Source organism: Pantherophis guttatus, chromosome 2, assembly GCF_059756535.1.
Source record: "Pantherophis guttatus breed Tessera chromosome 2, ASM5975653v1, whole genome shotgun sequence".
In the NCBI taxonomy this organism is placed as follows: Eukaryota; Metazoa; Chordata; class Lepidosauria; order Squamata; family Colubridae; genus Pantherophis; species Pantherophis guttatus.
In genome coordinates, this window is record NC_142064.1 from 137661329 (window position 1) to 137680628 (window position 19300).

The 19300-nt window shown below is 39.8% G+C and overlaps 1 protein-coding gene across 4 annotated transcripts; it reads right to left on the bottom strand.

Annotated features, from left to right (window-relative positions):
• Positions 1–708: 708 nt before the first annotated feature.
• PRKAG1 (protein kinase AMP-activated non-catalytic subunit gamma 1) lies at positions 709–19170 on the bottom strand. Of its 4 annotated transcripts, none has more exons than XM_034412330.3 (12): positions 18865–19170; positions 12971–13019; positions 12171–12277; positions 10501–10582; positions 10345–10403; positions 8635–8680; positions 8334–8388; positions 5692–5818; positions 5354–5519; positions 4575–4612; positions 2973–3119; positions 709–2002 (listed from the first exon to the last, which is right to left on the bottom strand). In XM_034412330.3, exons 1-12 carry the CDS (start codon positions 18871–18873, stop codon positions 1892–1894), a joined length of 996 nt encoding a protein of 331 aa, XP_034268221.2. In that variant the 5' UTR covers positions 18874–19170; the 3' UTR covers positions 709–1891. The 4 variants fall into 4 exon arrangements, with proteins under 4 accessions (XP_034268221.2, XP_087742991.1, XP_087742993.1 ...); XM_087886865.1 differs by lacking the exon at positions 18865–19170 and adding an exon at positions 13664–13758; XM_087886867.1 differs by lacking the exon at positions 18865–19170 and adding an exon at positions 13498–13730.
• Between the last annotated feature and the right edge of the window lie 130 nt (positions 19171–19300).

Below are 19300 nucleotides of genomic sequence, written 5' to 3' on the forward strand. Positions count from 1 at the left end.
TCTTCATTTTGGAGCACACAACATATAACACAAGTGGCATTTCAGAGACATGAGTGCATAGGTTTTCAATCTTGTTGAACTAGTTAAGTACATTTTTAATTTTGAAAATATATTCCAAAGGATTGCAGGGTGGTGGAGGGAGAACTGCATGTATAAATGTGTATGTGTGTATGTCTATATGTATGTGAATATATGTATGTGTGTGTGTATACGTGTGCGTGTGTGTATAGTACAAAATGCAAATGTAATGGGAAAGACTCAGTAATCATAGCAGAAGTAACAACAGAAAAGCTACTATCTGAAGAAATTTGCCATTAGACTTGATATGCTCTTGAGCTGATTAACTCAAGACTCCTTGAGATGTCAAAGAGGCAAAAAATCAAACCCTTGACTATAGACATAAAGATTATATATGATGATGTTCTTATATGCATAGCTGCAGAGGTACAATATCCTCTAATTATATAGGTACCTGGAGCAGCAAATACGTAAGAAAGGGAGAAGCGTCCAATTTCAACGTCTCAAAATTAAAATTTGGGGAAGTGAAATTATGGAGAAAACATACCAACCCGGACCAAATGATGTTCTGAAATAACATTCATGAATTAAGCTGATGTGCAGGCTAACGTGGGTCTCTGAGGTCAAAATAATCTTCCTCTCTTTTCTACACTGCTTGCCAAGTTCCATTCATTATTCTGAAAATGCCGGTTAAAATTTCAGATTGATCTTTTATTAAGTACAGACTCTCAAAAAATGTAGTAAATAATAAAAGGAAGGCTTTTCAGGGTTAAGGTTAACTCCTGTTCACGGACTTGAAATAATTACCAAACATACTCTTCAAGTCCCGCTTAAGGTGACGCACACAACTTTTGAAAGCTTTCTCCTTGAAAGTAAAAGCATGGACAGAGGAATGGAGATAGGGGATACAACTTTACAAAAATATATATTGTACAATTTACCTGGAGAGGAAAGCAATATAGGAATGTGCAAAAGAGATAGCATTCTTGGCAAGGCAATATCTTTACAATAAGGAAAGACATACTTCAGTAAAGAAGAACAGGCCCTAGTTTTTTTTAAAAAAAAAATTGTGTTGCAAACAGGATCAAAATGTTTCCAGGCAGGATCATTACTGGCTCTGGTCCTTTCACAGGGAAGTATTAAGAGAAGACAAATGAGGCCTCTCCCTGCACAGATCAGCAAATTCAAATAGTGCAGGAAGCCAAACAGTATCACACCATCCTGGCCCCAAAAGGGATTTTTAGCTCTGGTGATGAAATTGGTTCCATTTGGAACATCTAAAACAAAGCTTATCTCTGCTACAAGGAAGAGCACTATGAGCAATGGGAGCTGGGTAGCATAAAGATGCCTATCAGGGAGTCTCAGAAGGGAAGAAAGTCATTGATGGACATGATTGCAGGCGATACTTGGATAGGGTTTCTCACTCATTTACATACATTTCTTAGATGCACATAACATGCAAAGGATGTGCAAACCAATAAATGGAAGAACTATCAGGTACTGCACTTCTGCTTTAACTTAAACTCAGAACAAGATTCCCCAAAGATCTATATTCTGGATTTTTACAGTTCTGAGTTTGTGTCCACACATGGTTATATCACACTCGCCCAGGAAATCTGACACATGCTCTTCCCATCCCAAAATGGCCACTGTTATCTAACTGAGGCTACATTCCGAGTACAAAATCAGTGTTTCTAAATCAAAGGAACAGAAGGCCTTGAAGATTCAGGAAACCAAGATTTGAAGAGGGAGAAGCCGTGAGAACTAACTCCGTGAAGATTGGCTTTTTAAGTGGACCACGCTGCAGCTGTTTGGCCAAAAGAGTGATGAAGGAAGGACAGCTGTGCCATATTTCAGGCCCCAATGAGCTGGTTCAGCCCTCTTGCTGCTGACCCCCCGGCAGCATTAGCGCTTGCAGAATATCAGAGAGGGAGATGATGCCCTTCACCACGTTGTTTTCATCTACCACAACCAGCCGATGAACCTGTTGGTTACAGAAAGTTTTGTGAGGGCCTATTTTACACAGTGAAGAATTTGGTGGTCATCACAGGATGATAGCCTGATACAATCGTCTAGACCAGTGAGGACTAGCCATTTTGTCGCCATGTGCTGAAAGCACGCACGCATGCCGGCATCCATAATGCAATGTGCGCGCTCCCCTTCGCGTGCCCCATTTTGGGCTTAGTAGGTCTTCCTGCAGCCTCCTGCAGCCCACAACCCCCCCCCCCACACACATGCATGCACGTCTCCCACAATGGTTCCAGCCCCCATGCATCCCAAAAATCAGCTAGCCGGCGGGAACGCGTGCCCGCATGCATGGTGGAGCTGAGCTGGGTGACGGCTCGCGTGCCCACAGAGAGGGCTCTGCGTGCCAGCTGTGGCACGTGCCATTGATTTGTCACCACTGATCTAGACCCTAGATCAGTGGTTCTCAACCTGTGGGTCGGGACCCCTTTGGGGGTCGAACGACCCTTTCACAGGGGTCACCTAAGACCATTGGAAAACACATATTTTCAATGGTTTTAGGAATAATTTTATGGTTGGGGGTCACCACAACATGAGGAACTGTATTAAAGGGTCGTGGTATTAGGAAGGTTGAGAACCACTGTACTAGATGAAAAGGAAACTGACACCACAATAATATCTCACTCCAAGTTTTTCCCAACCTTCTTTCTTGGGTGATTCAAAAGCTTCCCAAGTTTTTCTGTGGAAATGAAGAGTCCCCTCCTTCAGTTAGTATGACTATGGTATTATGTCGTAGTCACATAACCAAATACAAACTTACTGGACTACTTCACAGTTTTAATCTTAATTAGAGAGAGTAAAGCAATGTAGAGACTAATCTTAATAATAGCTGAAAGTACTGTATTTAATGAGCACCTCTGGCTCCATCTTGCTACAAGAACATTCCTTTCCTTTGTTGAATTTAGCCAGAAGGGTGGAACTGGACTTACCTCGGCCTCTACTAGTCTGTTGATTATTGTCTCCAAAGTCTCGTGTTTGTAACATTTGAGCACACCCTCAAAGTACTGTGAGCGATGCTGCAATGCCTTGGTCACTGTTACATCCAGATTATTGTAGGTTTTCTCTGCTGCCAGATTCTGGTGATAGAGAGATAAGAAGATGAAAAGATCTGGTGGCACAGCTGGCTTTCACTGACTCCAACATTTTTTCTCTCTCCACACACCTGCTCTGATGAGCTTGAATCGATCAAGTGTGCCCAATGTCTATAAACAGAAGCTGCTTAAACCCAGTAATGTTTTTATTACAAAGAATTAATACCATTCCTCCTCTGTCACAGCAAATATTGCCATCATATGAATAACCTGCAATTGATTATCAGCCAATATTTGCACTACCACATCCTAGAAGGTTGGGTCATGTCCTACTGAAATTTAAGAATTTTCTCCAGGGGTAGAAACATGGAGGACAGAACCATAAGCATTCCACCAAATCTGAAATGATCGAAGCTGTATGCTACAAAGTAAATGAAGAGGACACCAGTATTAAACCCCCTCTAATTTTCTTTCTGGTTCCAGACACAATCAAATTTCATCAGTTGGATTTATCTGGATAGGATAGAAAACCATGTATGGCTAACCCTCATTTAGCTACCATAATTGGGAAATTGTGTGGAATTCCATATGGAAAATCACATGATTGCTACTGTATTTATGATTTTAATTCACCCTTCCTTTTCCCCACTCCCCAGAATGTTCATTCCAGCACTGAAATAATTAGCAAGAAGGAAATTAGTGCTTGGAATTACATTCATTGGAGAGGGATTAAAAAAAGAGTAAGCAGGCATACAATGGGAATGCACAAGCACCAACTGCTTCCTTTTGATGTGTATTCACTGTGTGCCTGCTTACTCTCTTGTAATCCCTTCCTCTCTAATCTCTTTTCTCTGTGAGGGGAGGGAAGAAAAAAAATAGGTCAAGCATAGGAGAAATTGCCTAATTAGATTGCTTGCTTAATCAATCTCTCTGCTCTGCAAGGGGGTGGGGAGTGGGTAATAGGGCTGGGCATAGGACTTGTACTGACTGACTGTAATAAACACATGAGTAAAGGACAGATGCTATGAAGGTCATAAAATTGTGTCTTGGCCTCAAAGTTATTTTTTTTCAGCAGTTATAATTTTGAACAGTTGCCGCACAAGCCATTCAGTAAGTGAGGTCTACTTATATAACTAAGGCTATCTGATCTCTTGGACTCCATGTCATTAAACCAGGGCAGTTCCATAGGGTCATCGCTTCTATACCCAATATTATACCAGCTTCCGCCCAAAGACATGGATTTTTTTCAATATTAAATCTCTAACATATTTTTAGGCCATCAAAAATATAAATGTTTACATAAATATCTGTCTGCTGACAAGGTGAGGGTGGCAAATTAATTAAATTTCTCAATTTAGCTTTCAAACTGGATTTAAGATAACTTAAGCTTGTGTTTGATAAGCTAAGAAGGTTTTTTAAACAATGAGGAAAAGTGGGTAAGCCAAAACAGCACATTTTACTCCTATAATGTTGTAAGCAATTTTTACCAGAAATACTCACAATAACATCAAACTTGGAGTAAATATCCACAACCCGGCCTGAAAAAAAAAGAGAAAAGCTGAAGTTCAGTATTTTCTATAGCTTTCCAGCTAAGATCAGGAAAAATGTACTTAAATTGGAAGAAAGTGAAAAAAAACTTCCTGCTACAATGCAGAGGTATAAGTGAGCTTATCACCTTGCCTCATGCACAGAACAAGACAGAAACTGGATATATTTGAAACTGGGTGTATTTAACGACAGGGGTTCCCCCCCTCCCCCCGGTCCGTGCACTGGCATAGGGACATGGCATGCCAGAAACCAGGCCACACAAACAAGTGAAGTCCCATCTGCAGAATGCAGGCAGCACCACATCCCCTCCAGTCCGTGGAAAAATCTTTCTCCACAGAACCATTCCCTGTTGTCCAAAAGGCTTGGGGCCACTGCTATACTGAATCAATAGGTTACAGAGCCTCATAAATCAACTAACCTATATTCAAAAGAAAAATAATATGTGATTACTACATAGGGGTAAGAATACCCTCCTAATTTCCCATCTAGGGCAGTCAACAAGAAAATGCATTACTAATATATCAGCCTTCCACAAAATTTAGTTGGGAATTTTACCACCTGAAGCCCCGGATAATGGGACTCTGTGGGAGACCGAGCTACAGAGTTTTATTATTTCAGAGAGTTCTTTACTACTGCCATTTGTTTGTAGTACCCCTCACTAATAAAACTAATAGTATTTGAACTCTGTTTGTTTTAGATGCCTTCATCTATTCCACAATGCTGCTTCTCACCTGATTCATCTACCACAGGCAATGCAGAGACCCGATGCTGTACAAAGATGCCCAGCGCAACATAGACAGGCGTATTGGTCTGCACCTTTGCAATGTTGTCGTAAGTACCGATCTTCAACTCTTCTAGGGTTTTCGTCATGAATTCTGGCTTAGGGAACTCAGCAATCTGCAGGACCACAAGAGGGAGATTCTAACAGCACGTTGAAGCTTTGTGGACAAAAGTAAAATGGCATCTCACCTCTACACAAAAAGCAACGGTCCACAGAAAGGGGACACACACAACCCTCAACAATGCATAACAGGAAAAGCCAAGCTGGCTTGCACTGAGAAGTACTCACAAACAGCTTGAGGAATTTGAGGATGCGCTTGTGTGTCAAGATGTACAGAGTGTTGCCTGACTCGGGGTCAATGACAGGCAGCCGGTGGATCTTGTTTTGAATCAAAGAAGTCACAGCATCAAACAGGCTTTATAAGAGAAGAAGGAGGAGCATATCAAAACTCAAGAAGACACTCAGATGTCTACTTTACGCCCCCAAACGATGCTATAGAGCACAACTAGACACAAGAACAGTTTTTTCCCGAACGCCATCACTCTGCTAAACAAATAATTCCCTCAACACTGTCAAACTATTTACTAAGTATGCACTACTATTAATCTTCTCATCGTTCCCACCACCCATCTCCTTCCATTTATGACTGTATGACTGTAACTTTGTTGCTTGTACCCTTACGATTTATATTGATATTGTTTCCTGATTGCTTATTTGTACTCTATGACTATCATTAAGTGTTGTACCTTATGATTCTTGACGAACGTATCTTTTCTTTTATGTACACTGAAAGCGTATGTATCAAGACAAATTCCTTGTGTGTCCAATCACACTTGGCCAATAAATTCTATTCTATTCTTAACTCTACAAAGGATGTCTCTAAAGCTCTGGTGGGGATGGATAGCAGACATGAAAGAGGAACTAAGATATGCAGCTGGGATTCTTAGATCTGTCCTCAAATCTGAGAGGAGTTTAGATCTCATGCAGGTAGAGGAGGTTTCTGGGATCTGCTCTAATTTATATTCCACCATCCCCCAAGACTCAAGAAAAAACTTCCAACACATAGATAGAAATCCTCCTCCCTCTGATATCTATCTAGACCATCACTGGCACAAAGATCTCCTGCTTTAAATTATTTATAAGATCCTTTCCCCTTGAAGCAAAGAAGAGAACCATTAGAGAGAGGGCCTTTTCAATGGTGCCACAACATGAGAGTTTATTTGTTATTGTTCTTGCAGCAGCTGCCTGGGAGAAGAAAAAATGATTATGAAATTTTACACCCCAGAAACAAGAACAAAACAAAACCTTGATTGGTGTTGGATATTCAGCAGAAAGGAGAAAAAGAGTGAAAAGAGTCATTTCCGTTTCTACATCAAGCAGCAAAAGGTCTTGGATAGGCCTTACTCTGCCCTGAGAGGTTTGCCAGTATATTGGATGTGCGTGTATCTACCAATTTTAACTTTTTTTTCTTAGAAACAAATGATTTCATCTTTCAAAAGGTTTAATAGCAAAGAGTGAAGCAAAGAAAAAACATGAAGGTGTGATTGCGGATAGCTGTGGTTTCTGGTAGATGGTAGATTTCCGTGGTAGATGGAGATAGCAGTACGTTGAATGGCTATTGCATTCATTAAGTACATTAAGTTCTTCACATTCTTAGAAGTGTATATGTGGGAGGGAGAGGTGTGAGGAAGAAGTAGAGTAACTAACAGCTACTGTTAAAGAGCTATCAGTACAAGTGTTTACAGAACAATAACTGAGTAGAAACACTTAAAGTAGTTGTGTCATTCCACCGTATTTCCCCAATCCTTCTATGTAAGACAGAATCTTAATTGGTAAAGGAACCCTCCAGATCAGGGATCTCCAACCTTGACAACTTTAAGAGTTTGGACTTCAACTCCCAGAATTCTGAAAATTGAAACCCACAACTCTTAAAGTTGCCAAGGTTGGAGATCCCTGCTCCAGATCTTTGAAAGACAACGTTCTAAACCTGACCTGCATATCTATTAACTACACAGCTCTGAATGCATAATCCTCAGTGCATGCGTATAAGATAGTAAGAAAACAACACTCTTTTATAAAGAGGTGCAAAACTGAACTTCTGGTCTGATTTGCTTAAAGGAGTCAAAAAGAGATAATACAGGTAGTCCTTGACTTATCACCACAATTGAGCCCAAAATTTCTGTTCTTAAGTGAGACATTTGTTAACTGAGTTTTGTCCCATTTTACAACCTTTCTTGCCACAATTGTTAAGTGAATCACTGCAGTGGATAAGTTAGTAACACGGTTGTTAAGTGAATCTAGCTTCCCCATTGAATTTTTGCTTGTCAGAATGTCGCAAAATATGATCACACAACCCCAGGACACAGCAATGGTCATAAGTATGAACCAGTTGCCAAGCATCTGAATTTTGATCACATGATCATGAGGATGCTACAAAAGTTGTGTGAAAAATGGCCATTGATCACTTTTTTTTCAGTGCTTTTGTAGCTTTGAACAGTCACTAAATGAGTTGTTGTAAATTGAGGACTACCTGCAGTCACAATAACTTGGCACAAGATGCCCAAAATACAAGAGACAGGACCAGATGAAGACAACTGAGGATGTCCCTTAGCCTTTCCATTGCTTAATTGACAAAACATTAAGAGCTGAAAATTTAAATCGAGCGTGACAGTATTAAGGGGAAAAACTCTATGGTGTTCCCTCTTCCCTCTGGAGCCTAAGCATGTGCCTATTTTCCTTAATAGCTAATCCAGGGCTGACAGGAGATCATCCATAGACCAGGAGCGACGGAAAGACTGACTAAACTGGTAATGTCTCCAGAAAACAAGAAGCACGCCAGATGGGAAGATGGCAGGAAGCATTTTAGTGGCACTTCAAAAATGCAGAAGCAGGTTAGTGAACAATCCCATGTGGGAGTTGGAGTCCTGTACCTGGCATCGGGTGAAATGCAGACCAATGGCTTGAAGGAGTCCTGCAGATAGACTTCTGCAAGAGAAGGGAAAAATTATTCAGCTGTGTTCCTTTTAAGAAGAGAAAATACACAAAGTACACACCCTGGATGACTTTCTGGTCACCCTGTTGGTGACAGCCCAAAGGCTCAAATCTGGTGTACAATCAGATGCCTAGGAGGGAAAAGAAGGGCTTCCAATATCTGGAAATTTTTTCCAATGTTCTTCACCAGAAAGACCCCATATCCTCTTTGCCCCATCATAATAACCCTTCTGCCATTACCTCGCCATGTTTCAATCTTGTGCTCTTCCAGCTCATAAATCTGCACCTGGACACACAAGAAACAGTGTTAGGGATAAGTGCAACGAATAACCTCCACCCATGCGGGTCAGCGTGTGCTCTAACTTGCTGAGGATGGAATTTAATCCTCCAGATGTCATATAGTAGCTGCCAACCTGGCAGGATCAGGGACATGTTCCAACCGAGTAGGGCTTTATGTGTGTGAAAGCAGCCCCTCTTCAACCATTATTGTATTGTGGTCTGCCAGCAGCCTGCAGAGCTGGCAGCAGAGTCAGACAGTGAGGAGGCTGGGGAGGAACATGGGCCAGTTCTGGAGTCTGGGGAAGGCTCAGACGAGAGTTCTGCATCGGAGGCAGAGAAAGGGCCATCTGGGAGGTACATGCTGCCTCCGGAGCCTCCAGAGTCAGACCTCAGTGAGGCAGAGGAACAGGGGGAGCCTGTTCTCAGTGCCCGCATGCGCAGAGCTGCCAGAAGGCAAGAACAGTTAAAACAAAAGGGACGACTCGGGAGTAGGGCTGGGAGATGATTGGCCCCTCCGATAAGGCTTAAAAGAGGAGCAAAGGCATGTGGGCCTTTGCGGGAAGCAACGTTGTTAATTCTGTGCAGTTTAAAGCCTGAAGTTCTATTCGCTTCTGGACTTTACCAATTAGGTCTTTGGCAGCGTGTTAAGGGAGATAAAGGTGGGTGATTATCAGCTTTATCCTGAAGGACTCTTTACAACTATTTGGGACTCATCTGTGAATGAACAGAATTCACAGCTGTTAAAATAAAATAGGTTTTTGGGACTACCTGTGTTTTACTGACTCAGGAAGCCTAGGTCAGAACATATTGCAAGACAAGCCATAAGCTTCTCCCAGTTCTTTTTCAATCCAGGTTTCATTGCCCCCAGTTAGCATACTTGTCACGTAACTAACTGTGGCATTTTAGCCACAATGATGTGCATCTTGGGACTGTGGGAGGTTGAGAAAGAAGACAAGTGCTCATTGCTTTTGTGTCTCAGTACTCCATATACAGGCAGTCCTCAACTCACGACCACAATCGAGTCCAAAATTTATGTGGCTAAGTGAGAAACGTGTTGAGAGTTTTGCCCCGCTTTACGACTTTGTTTGCCACATTTGCGAAGTGAATCACTTGCAGCTCTTAAATCAGTAACACGGTTTTTGAGTGAATCTGGTTTCCCCGTTGACTTTGCTTGTCAGAAGGTCGCAAAAGGTGAAACGCATGACCCCGGGACTCTGCAACCGTCATAAATGTGAATCAGTTATCAAGCATCTGAATGTAAATCACATGACCGTGGGGATGCTGCAACGCTTTGAAAAATGGTCATAAGTCACTTTTTTTTAGTGCCGTTGTAAATTCAAACGGTCACTAAATGAACTGTTGCAGATTGAGGATTGCCTGTAGTTCGATTCCCCTCCCACTCCCCGTTATTTGCTCTCCTTGTTTCCTATCCTGGAAACCCTTGTATTGTCACGGCTGGATGAAGCCCCATTAATAAACTACCACTTCCAAAATAAAATTCACTCTCTACGTTAGATGCTTCACCCATGTATATTAATTTTTTTCCTTAACAACTGAAAAATTAGAAATAAACTCTTGCAGTACTCGGATGGGCAAAATTTCAGAGGTGTGTTAAGGACCTTGTTCAACCAAGAGCTCCTTTAATGAAGTCAGAAGTCCAAAGGCACTTACCAGGGCCGATTTATAGTAGCGGTGAAGGATGTTAATAAAGTCTGTGATTGTCAGCATTCCTGTGAGGGGATAAAAAGGGCGTGTGAAGAGGTCACCCCAGGGATGAAGAAGTCAAGGTAAGAAGATGATAAGAAGATGAAGCAAGGAAGCCCTTACCCACAAAGCTTTGCTTTTTGCTGTCCCAGAGTGGAGCAGCCCGCACGCCATTGGTCACCAACGCAAAGAACGCTTTCTTCACCTAGAAGCCACACAAATATGGGGCTGTGACACTTCCTGAGGAAAAAAGTTACAGTAGCTTCCCAAATCTGGTGCCCTTCCAAAGTCTTGGGTTTCACTGCCAAGATCCCTCGACCTAAATCTAGGTAGTTTTGAGGATCATGGAAGTCATTCATCTATCAGTCTAGAAGGCATGGAAGGGGGGAAATCCCAAATTAGAAAAAGGATCAGGAACAAGAATCTCACATTTTTTCCAAGAATTTCAGAGGGGTACTTTTGCAATGGTTTCCTGTTCACTTTGTCAGCTATGAAAAAGTTAAGCAACACATACAAAAGACTGCACTACTGCTGGGAAAAGCATCTTATTTTGCATTTGTTTGGCTACTTTCTAAATCCCTCTGTAAAGGGATTAGAGAGGGGTCTGCTGGTCTGGTCTACTCCTGAGATTATCCTGCTCAGGAGCAGACCAGCATTTTTAATCTATAAAAGACAGATTAAATGATTTAATCTAGTATCTCATTTAGATATTAAGCATGCTTAGTATCTAAATGAGACATCATATTTACTGGAATCAAATTCATACTTAGCCACAGTTGAAGTCAAACATAATTACCGTATTTTTTGGAGTATAAGACACACCTTTTTCCCCCCTAAAAGGGGGTGAAAATTTAGGTGCCTCTTATACACCGAATGTAGCCCCGCCTACCCACTGGCCCCCACCCTTTGGCCTCTGCCTCGCAGCAGTTACCTCCTTGCAAGCTAACAGCAAGAAAAAAACAGCTTTCAGCTTCAGCACATCCTAATTAGCACAAGTTGATTGGATGGGCCTCCCAACACTCAGCTGATTTGCTCTCAGCTGTTTTGTTGCTTGCTGCAAAGAGGTAAATTGTTGGAGCAGATTTTTTTTTTCCTTGTGCTTCAAGCTATGCTGAAAATGAAAGTAAAGCAGGCTGTTGGCTGTTTGCTGCAACGAGGCAAAATTGCTCAGAGGCAGAGGGAGATTTCTTTTTCTTCTTTTCCTCACCAAAAAAGGTAGGTACATTTTATACTCCAATGCGTCTTATATTCCAAAAAATACGGTAACTTATGTCTTAATTATAATATGACTGAATTCACACTTTGTGCTGAAATGTAATCTGGTTTAGTGAGTTTTAATTTATGAACATAACTGGTTGTGATTGATTTAATAAAACACGGTAATATAATTTGCAAATCAGGTCAGTAGCTCTATTCTGCCTAAAACTAGATCCAAACCTTTATGTATCAGTTTCAAAATTTTAAATTCCATTGCTGAATTTTATGGGGTTTATCACCTTTTTAAAAGTGAAGTTTAGCCATTTTTGACTCAAACCACTGATCATTATATGCACTCAAGATGCCAGAGGTCCTATGACTCTGGAGCATGTACACAATATACAAATCCTCACAAAATTTTCCAATTCAGTTTTATAGAGTTTTCTACCTACTCACAAATGCAGAGAATCTCCATCTGTTGGTAGCCCCATTTTACTTTTCTTCAGTTAAAGGAAATGAAGATTTATCCAGGAATCCCAACTCCCCAGAAGCTGCTACTGCTACTGCTCTGCCCATCAAACCAGGTAGCTACCCACCTGCAGAGATGTATCAAATACAACAAGCTTGGAGCTTGTTGGAATGAGGTCATAACAGCGATGTGACTTCATGAAGCATGTGTAGATGCCATTGTTGGAATCACCATCTGTTTGAGGAAGACAAAGGGAACTAACAAGATATCCCTTAAGAAAATAACATCAGAGCAGAAAAATTCATGCTCCTAAGAAGCTTAAATATATCAGAAAACCATATTATATACTTTCTATATGCTTTTTTAAAATCCAATTTATTAACATCAAGCATATCTAAGCACTTTGCACAACCCACTGCTATTTGATCAATTAAATCTAATATCTTTAAAAAAGAAAAAAACAGAATTGAAGTTTCATTCCAAGTACTGCAACTTCAGTTCTCCATTCCTCTAATTTTCAGCATAAATTCCCCCTTCAATTTCCAAGATTGTCTTCAAAGCTATAAGAATGAAATTTGTTTGTGAAGTTAGAAGAAGAGAGTCTTCAGATACCCAGGCCAGTCTATCTGCTTCTGGAAATTGATGGACAAGCTTAAGTCACTAGGATAGACAAAACTTTACAAAAGATAAAAGTCTGTTGCAATAGAAAGTAGATCTCCAAGCTCAGAATCCACCAATTTACTTGACAAATTTCTAGAAGAAAGTAACCTTGACGCTTGTTTTAAATTTTTGTTTAAATTATTGCTTCTTTTTATTTCTGTAATCTTGTTGTTAAGGGGTTGGATAGAAAAATGTTTGCAATAAACTCCAACCAAGGATCCAAACTAAGCAAAAGTTGTCATAAATCAGTCTTTCTGCATCACTCACCTTCAGATAAGGGCAGTTTTTTCTCCAGCCCACTCTCAGGTACTGCACCCTAAAAAAATAAAGAGATAGAAATCAAGGAGATGCAACATCCTGGGATATAATTCCTGCAACAATGATTGTTCCTTGAAATGTAATATATAATAATTAGGAACACCAACAAGTTAAAAAACCTTATTAGCAAACATTTCTTGATTCATTAATTGATTAAATCTGAATGTATTTGCATATGAAGAGCTTCGGAAATAACCTAATTTGTTTTGATAGAGATTTTAGTACATTAAAAAAGAGAATTGCTTCCTAAGGCAGAGGTGGGAACTGCCTTGTCAAAGCTGAATTGCATCACCTGTTTTCCTAAGTATTTAAAAAAAAAAATCCTGTTTTGATGGGGGGGGGGAAGCACCTTTCAACTTTTAAAAAATAAACCATTATCTTGGTTAGCTAATACAACCTAACTTACCTCCAATCTACGCAATGTAATCCTCATTCAACATATCTAGAATGTCATTCCTTCTCACATATTAACCCACCTGGAGACATGCCAACAGAAAAACAAACTGAGCAGATGAAGAAGGAAAAGAGGTGCCATGTAGTTGAGCTACTCATAAAGCTATAAATCTTATCTCACCACTATTATTCAGCCTTATCTATTTCACAGGAATACTATGATAAAATACAAAACAAAGCTATGTTTACTTTCTTGTAAACACTAGTAGAGTCTTCAAATAGAAGTTCATTCCCAACAATGGAGAGATAGAACTGTGTTCTCTTATTTCCTGTCTCCCAGGAAAATGTTAGAGTCTTCCCACAATTAATGGTATCTGTGCTATTTCCGGAGAATGACATGGTCCAGCTGTGAATATTTCCAAGCTATAAAGTTGCCAGCATAGCAAACTCTTGATTTAATGCATCTCAGTTCAGTAGAGTTCAGCTATAATAGACTAAATCTATGTTGTGAAAAATTCAGAAGTACAAGGCACACTACTGAGAAGAACCATATTTATTGCAACAATTGTTGGGTGTTACAAGAAAGAGGGACCCCTAAGATGGTAGAAGCTGAGGTCTAAAAGACACGGAATTCTAGGGATCTGATTTGCTGCCTAATTTAGTAAGCTAGGCAGGTCCTCCTTATGACCTTAGCTTATTTCTATTGTTACGCAAAAATAACCTTTTCAGAAGGACAGCAGAGCTGGGGAAATCCATTGTAAAGGAGATGGCATATTGAGATATCAGCAGATGGAGGATAGAATTTTGGGGTTCTCAACTTGTTACTATTTTGCAATTCCTTTATTTAGGCTGCATTGTAAGCTTTTATTTTTTTGGTTCAAATGAGATTGCAGTGGGCGTTGTCTGGGGGCAGGGACAAGTCAATTTGGGTCTGGTAGGATTAAGCAGGGTGGATTTGACCCTAGCCAAGTCTAAAAGACTGGGATGAAAAGAGCACAACCTCAATTTTGTTTGTTAGATCTATTTTATTTGCTACAATGTGAATTTGGACTTGACTCCAAACAACAAGCAATATCCAATGCTTGGCGATGTACTCAGAATAAAAGAATAAGAGAGTTGGAAGGGACCTTGGAGGTCTTCTACTCCAACCCTCTGCTCAAGCAGGAAACCCTATACCATTTCAGACAAATGGTTGTCAAACCTCTTCTTAAAAATCTCCAGTTCTGGAGCCCCTACAACTTCTGGAGGCAAGTCCTTCCACTGATTAATTGTTCTGTTATATTCCATATATAAGAGCCGTTGGTGGCGCAGTGGTTAGAATGCAGTACTGCAGGCTACATCTGCTGATTGCCGGCTGCCAGCAGTTCGGCAGTTTGAGTCTCACCAGCTCAAGGTTGACTCAGTCTTCCATCCTTCCGAGGTCGGTAAAATGAGGACCCAGATTGTTGGGGGCAATATGCTGACTCTGGAGGTACTGTGTGACATATTTGTAAGGTTCAGTTAAAATTAGAAAATCATTTTCTTCAAAATGATCACTTGTCCAGTATCAGCATCACTGAAACTCAATGCAGCAAAACCTTACTGACAACTATCACTAAGGTTCTCACATGTCCATGGTGTTGAAAAATTTCCATTTGTTATGCGATGGCTTTAACAAATATCCCTTTCTGTAACAGACAGGGCTGTGGAGTCGGGAGATAAATGTTCCGACTCCGACTCCTCGGTTTTTTTGTGCTTCCGACTCCGACTCCGACTCCAGGTACCCAAAATTTCCTCCGACTCTGACTCCTCGACTCCGACTCCACAGCACTGGTAACAGATATGCCTTCCTCCATCAGCCCATTAAATTGTGGGTTCAGCGTACTATTGTATGTACTGGACAGGGTGATTATGTAGAGCAGAAGGAGAAACGGTTAATTTTTTTTTTTAAATTTGATTTATATGCTGCCCTTCTCCGGAGACTCAGGGCGGCTTACAATGCATTAAGCAATAGCCTTCATACTTTTGTATATTTATACAAAATTTAAGTAGTCAAATCAAAAGCATTGTGGAATCCAAACACAATTCAAATTGTTGTAGGCTAGGGTGGGCAAGGGCCACACATTTTTGTGTAGCAGAGCTGTAAAATCTGTGTTTACCTACACTATCACATCTAAAAGAAAAAGAAAAAAAGTTTCCCAGGTAATAACAAGATAAATTATCATGTATTTTGTAAATAGATAGCTATAAACTGATTTCATTTCAGGACTTAAAACTGAAAATTCCAAGGATATTGGAGCTCAATATTCCTATGTGTGCTTAAAATGCAGGTGTAGGTTCCAAAATGAATTACCATTTATCTTTTCCTTTCAATTTTATATGACTGTAGATCTGAAAAAAGTGGAGGCTACAATTGTGGGGGAAAACACTAGGTAGAAAAAAAAATTAAGCAAGTATTTTTTAGTTCTAACACAAATAATTTCAGCTTCTCTTCAACCTGGGACCCACCAGGTATGTTAGAATTGCTACTCTATTACATTTCCAACATAGCTATATAGTGAGGAATGCTGGATTAGTCTCAAACCTTATTAGCCAGCAGGCAATCTCACGCAGTGTCTGAAATATAAAGATAAGCCTTTTTTTCCAAATTCCAATATTTTCATTGAAGCTAGTCTTCTAGAAACTGCTACCCTTTAGACATGATAGACTTGAAGTCATAAGCTGAATGTATACATACCAGTAGTAAGTAAGTAAGTAAGTATTTGTTTGTTTATTTTATTTCTATGCCGCCCACTCTCCGAGGAGTCTGGACGGCTTACACCAAAGACAATATACTAAATAGCATATTGCCCCCAACAATCTGGGTCCTCATTTTACCCACCTCGGAAGGATGGAAGGCTGAGTCAACCTTGAGCCAGTGAGAATTGATCCGCTGATCTGCCAGTCAGCTGAAGTAGCTGTAGTACTTCACTCTAACCACTGCGCCACCTCGGCTCTATAGTATGGTAACCACACTAAGATGCAGTTTATTACTTTTGGTTTAACATAGGGACAATCAAACTGCACATTATGATCCCCAGGGAGGCCCACTAAACTAGAGGATGATAATGTCTGTTATCACTTCAACTTCGTCAACTATTTGTGCTAGATTGGCATTGCCTATTGATATACCGGTAAATAAGTTTTCATTTATACTCATATACAAAGGCTGATTTTTGTATTTCTTTTAATTTCAACAAGAGATTCCTTAAGTTATCCTTGCTTCTAATCATCACGGTATCATCAGGATACCTGAGGTTAATGTTTCTTCAGCCAATTTTAACATCAATGTCTAATTTTTCTCATGATATGCTCTACATGTAACATAAATAAATAAATCAACAGCATAAAACCTAATCCCACTGCTTTCTCAATTTTGAAACATTTGGTTACTCCTTATTCCATTCTAACTGCTGCTTCATGGTCATCATACAAATTGTTTGTATGGTACTGGTACTGGTATGGGCCTGGTACTTCCATATTTTTAAGGCTTATCATAATGTATTGTGGTCTATAAAGTCAAAAGCCTTTGCATAACCAATTAAGCAGAAATAGAGATCCTTTTGAAACTTCCTTGCCCTTTCTATTATCAGTTATTAGCAATAGGATCTTCTTATGCCTCTGCCTTTTCTGAATTCAATGGATAATCTGGTAATTTTCATCCCGTGTATTGTTGAAATTTGGATCGCAAAATCTTGAGGATTATTTTTAGGAGTATGCAAAAGAAGTGCAAATGTTCAATAATTTGAGCATTTTTTAATACAACCCTTTTTTTGACATTAGAAATTAGTATGAAGCAATGTTTTCCAGTCCTTTGCATTTTCTATGCAAGCTTACAAAACCACACACAGCATCTTGTAACATTTTAAACAATTCTTCTGGTATTTCATTAACAGGCTGGTAGTTTGCACATGCAGCGTTCTTAATTTTTTTTTCCTAGAACTCAAAAATGTCTGGCTGTAGTTCTATGGCCACATTATGATCTTTCCATACAATTCTTTTATACAATGGCACCATCTCTTCCAGTATCAACCTCTCATACATTCATATTTGCAATGCTGTATTAGTGTTAGTCGGTCTATTATAAACAGCACATATTCATAAACATTAATTTTGGAACACAAAGAGGGTCAATCTCAAAAATAAAACCCAGATTTTTGCAATCTGCAATTTATCCTTTCTATTAAAAGTAAGGTTTTAAATTTGTTTGATTTTTTTTTTAATTTACAATGGTTTTATTTTATAAGACTGAGTTCTAGCGTGCTTTGCTTAATGCTTAAATTAAAATTTAATTAATGTGGGTGAGATACTTTTGTTTAAAGAGATTGCAATGTATCTTTACAGATGAAAGCAGGGCCTCCTGATGTGATCAAGAATTGCTCTTTTTTAAAGGTAGGATAAATTATATATGTCATTCGCATGGCAAGACAATGTCAAATAACAAAACAACTTGATGACCTGCCTCAGAATGAACAGAGAAAAACATACAAGTTTAACTTAAGTTATAAATTTGTCCCATCTCTGACAGTTTTAAGCAAGCCCCTCTTGCTTACAGTTTTTTATACCATGGGATAACTTTGACTTACAGTGCAATATTTTCTAATAATTATGTATGAGAAAGGGGTTTTTATCGCTTAAGATCATGGCTCTAAAATCAGAAATACGTATGCAGGTGTATATGTACTTTTCTTTTATGCAATATGGCTTTTGGAGATCACATAGAGATACAGCCTTTTTTCTTTTTAATAGGTCCTGCTGTAACCTGTTCAAAACATGATTTGCCCAAAGAAATTCAAAAATCAAACCATTGCAAAACTCCAGCCGAGAACTGACATCCAATGCAAGGCAAAATCTTTTTATGGCATTAATCACTTTTCCAAAATAAGGGGTCTGTCATTCAAATAATTTATTAAGATTGACATCCTTCCTTTCATCAAGGAGCTCCACAACCAATTTCCCAAAACACAAGGTTTGACTGTGAGACACTAACTACAGTCATCTCAAATCACTCAAGTGAGCTGCCAGGATTAAAATCAAACCTAAATCTTAGCCCATCATCTTAAGTAACATACATACTATATCATACTTACAAACATACATATAAACATATATCACACGCCACTTCAGAAGGCTCTGTAAAAAAAAAAAACCGGGCCACCATTCAAATGCAATCAACGCTTAAAGAAAAATCTGGGCTAATCTGCTAGCTCTATCCAACGGTATAGTGTACAAAAGCAATATATTTACTATTATAAATGCTAAATTTATAATACCTATCCGGACTCAACTCCCAATAATCCCGATAAAACCTATACTGTATTGGGATACCGTCTGTTCTCATTAAGAAAGAAGAGACTCACAAAAGAAACACTATCCGGTACAGGGAGCAATTAAAACTCTTCCCCCAGGCTCCACCACCCTCTTTCACTTACCGCCTCCATTACCGTGTTGCTGCCTCCCCGCGCCGAACTCAGAGAAAGGGAGGCAGCTTCGCCCCCACCCCAGTTGCCGTTCCCAGCATGAAGCTGAACTTCCGTCTTGAAACCCAACTGCCCTCAGTTCCGCCAGTAAAGGCGATCACGTGAGCGGAAGTGGACGAAGGACTGGTCAGTGTTTTGCGTAGAGACCGTCTTCTTGCTGCCTGTCTAATGTGACGTCATCGAGGAGGCCGACAACTGCTCATTAGAATTGCATTAAAACAAGGGGCGCGTCCACACAACTTCTTTTCCAGCTCATTTGAAAAGAAATTGAATTTGCATACCTGGTTTTGGTGGGTTTTTTTTTTTTATTCGATATTGCTATTGAAAAGGCACGCCTATGGTTGCCTTTTAGAGCTGTCCTATTAAAGAGATTCATTAAGAAGGGTCT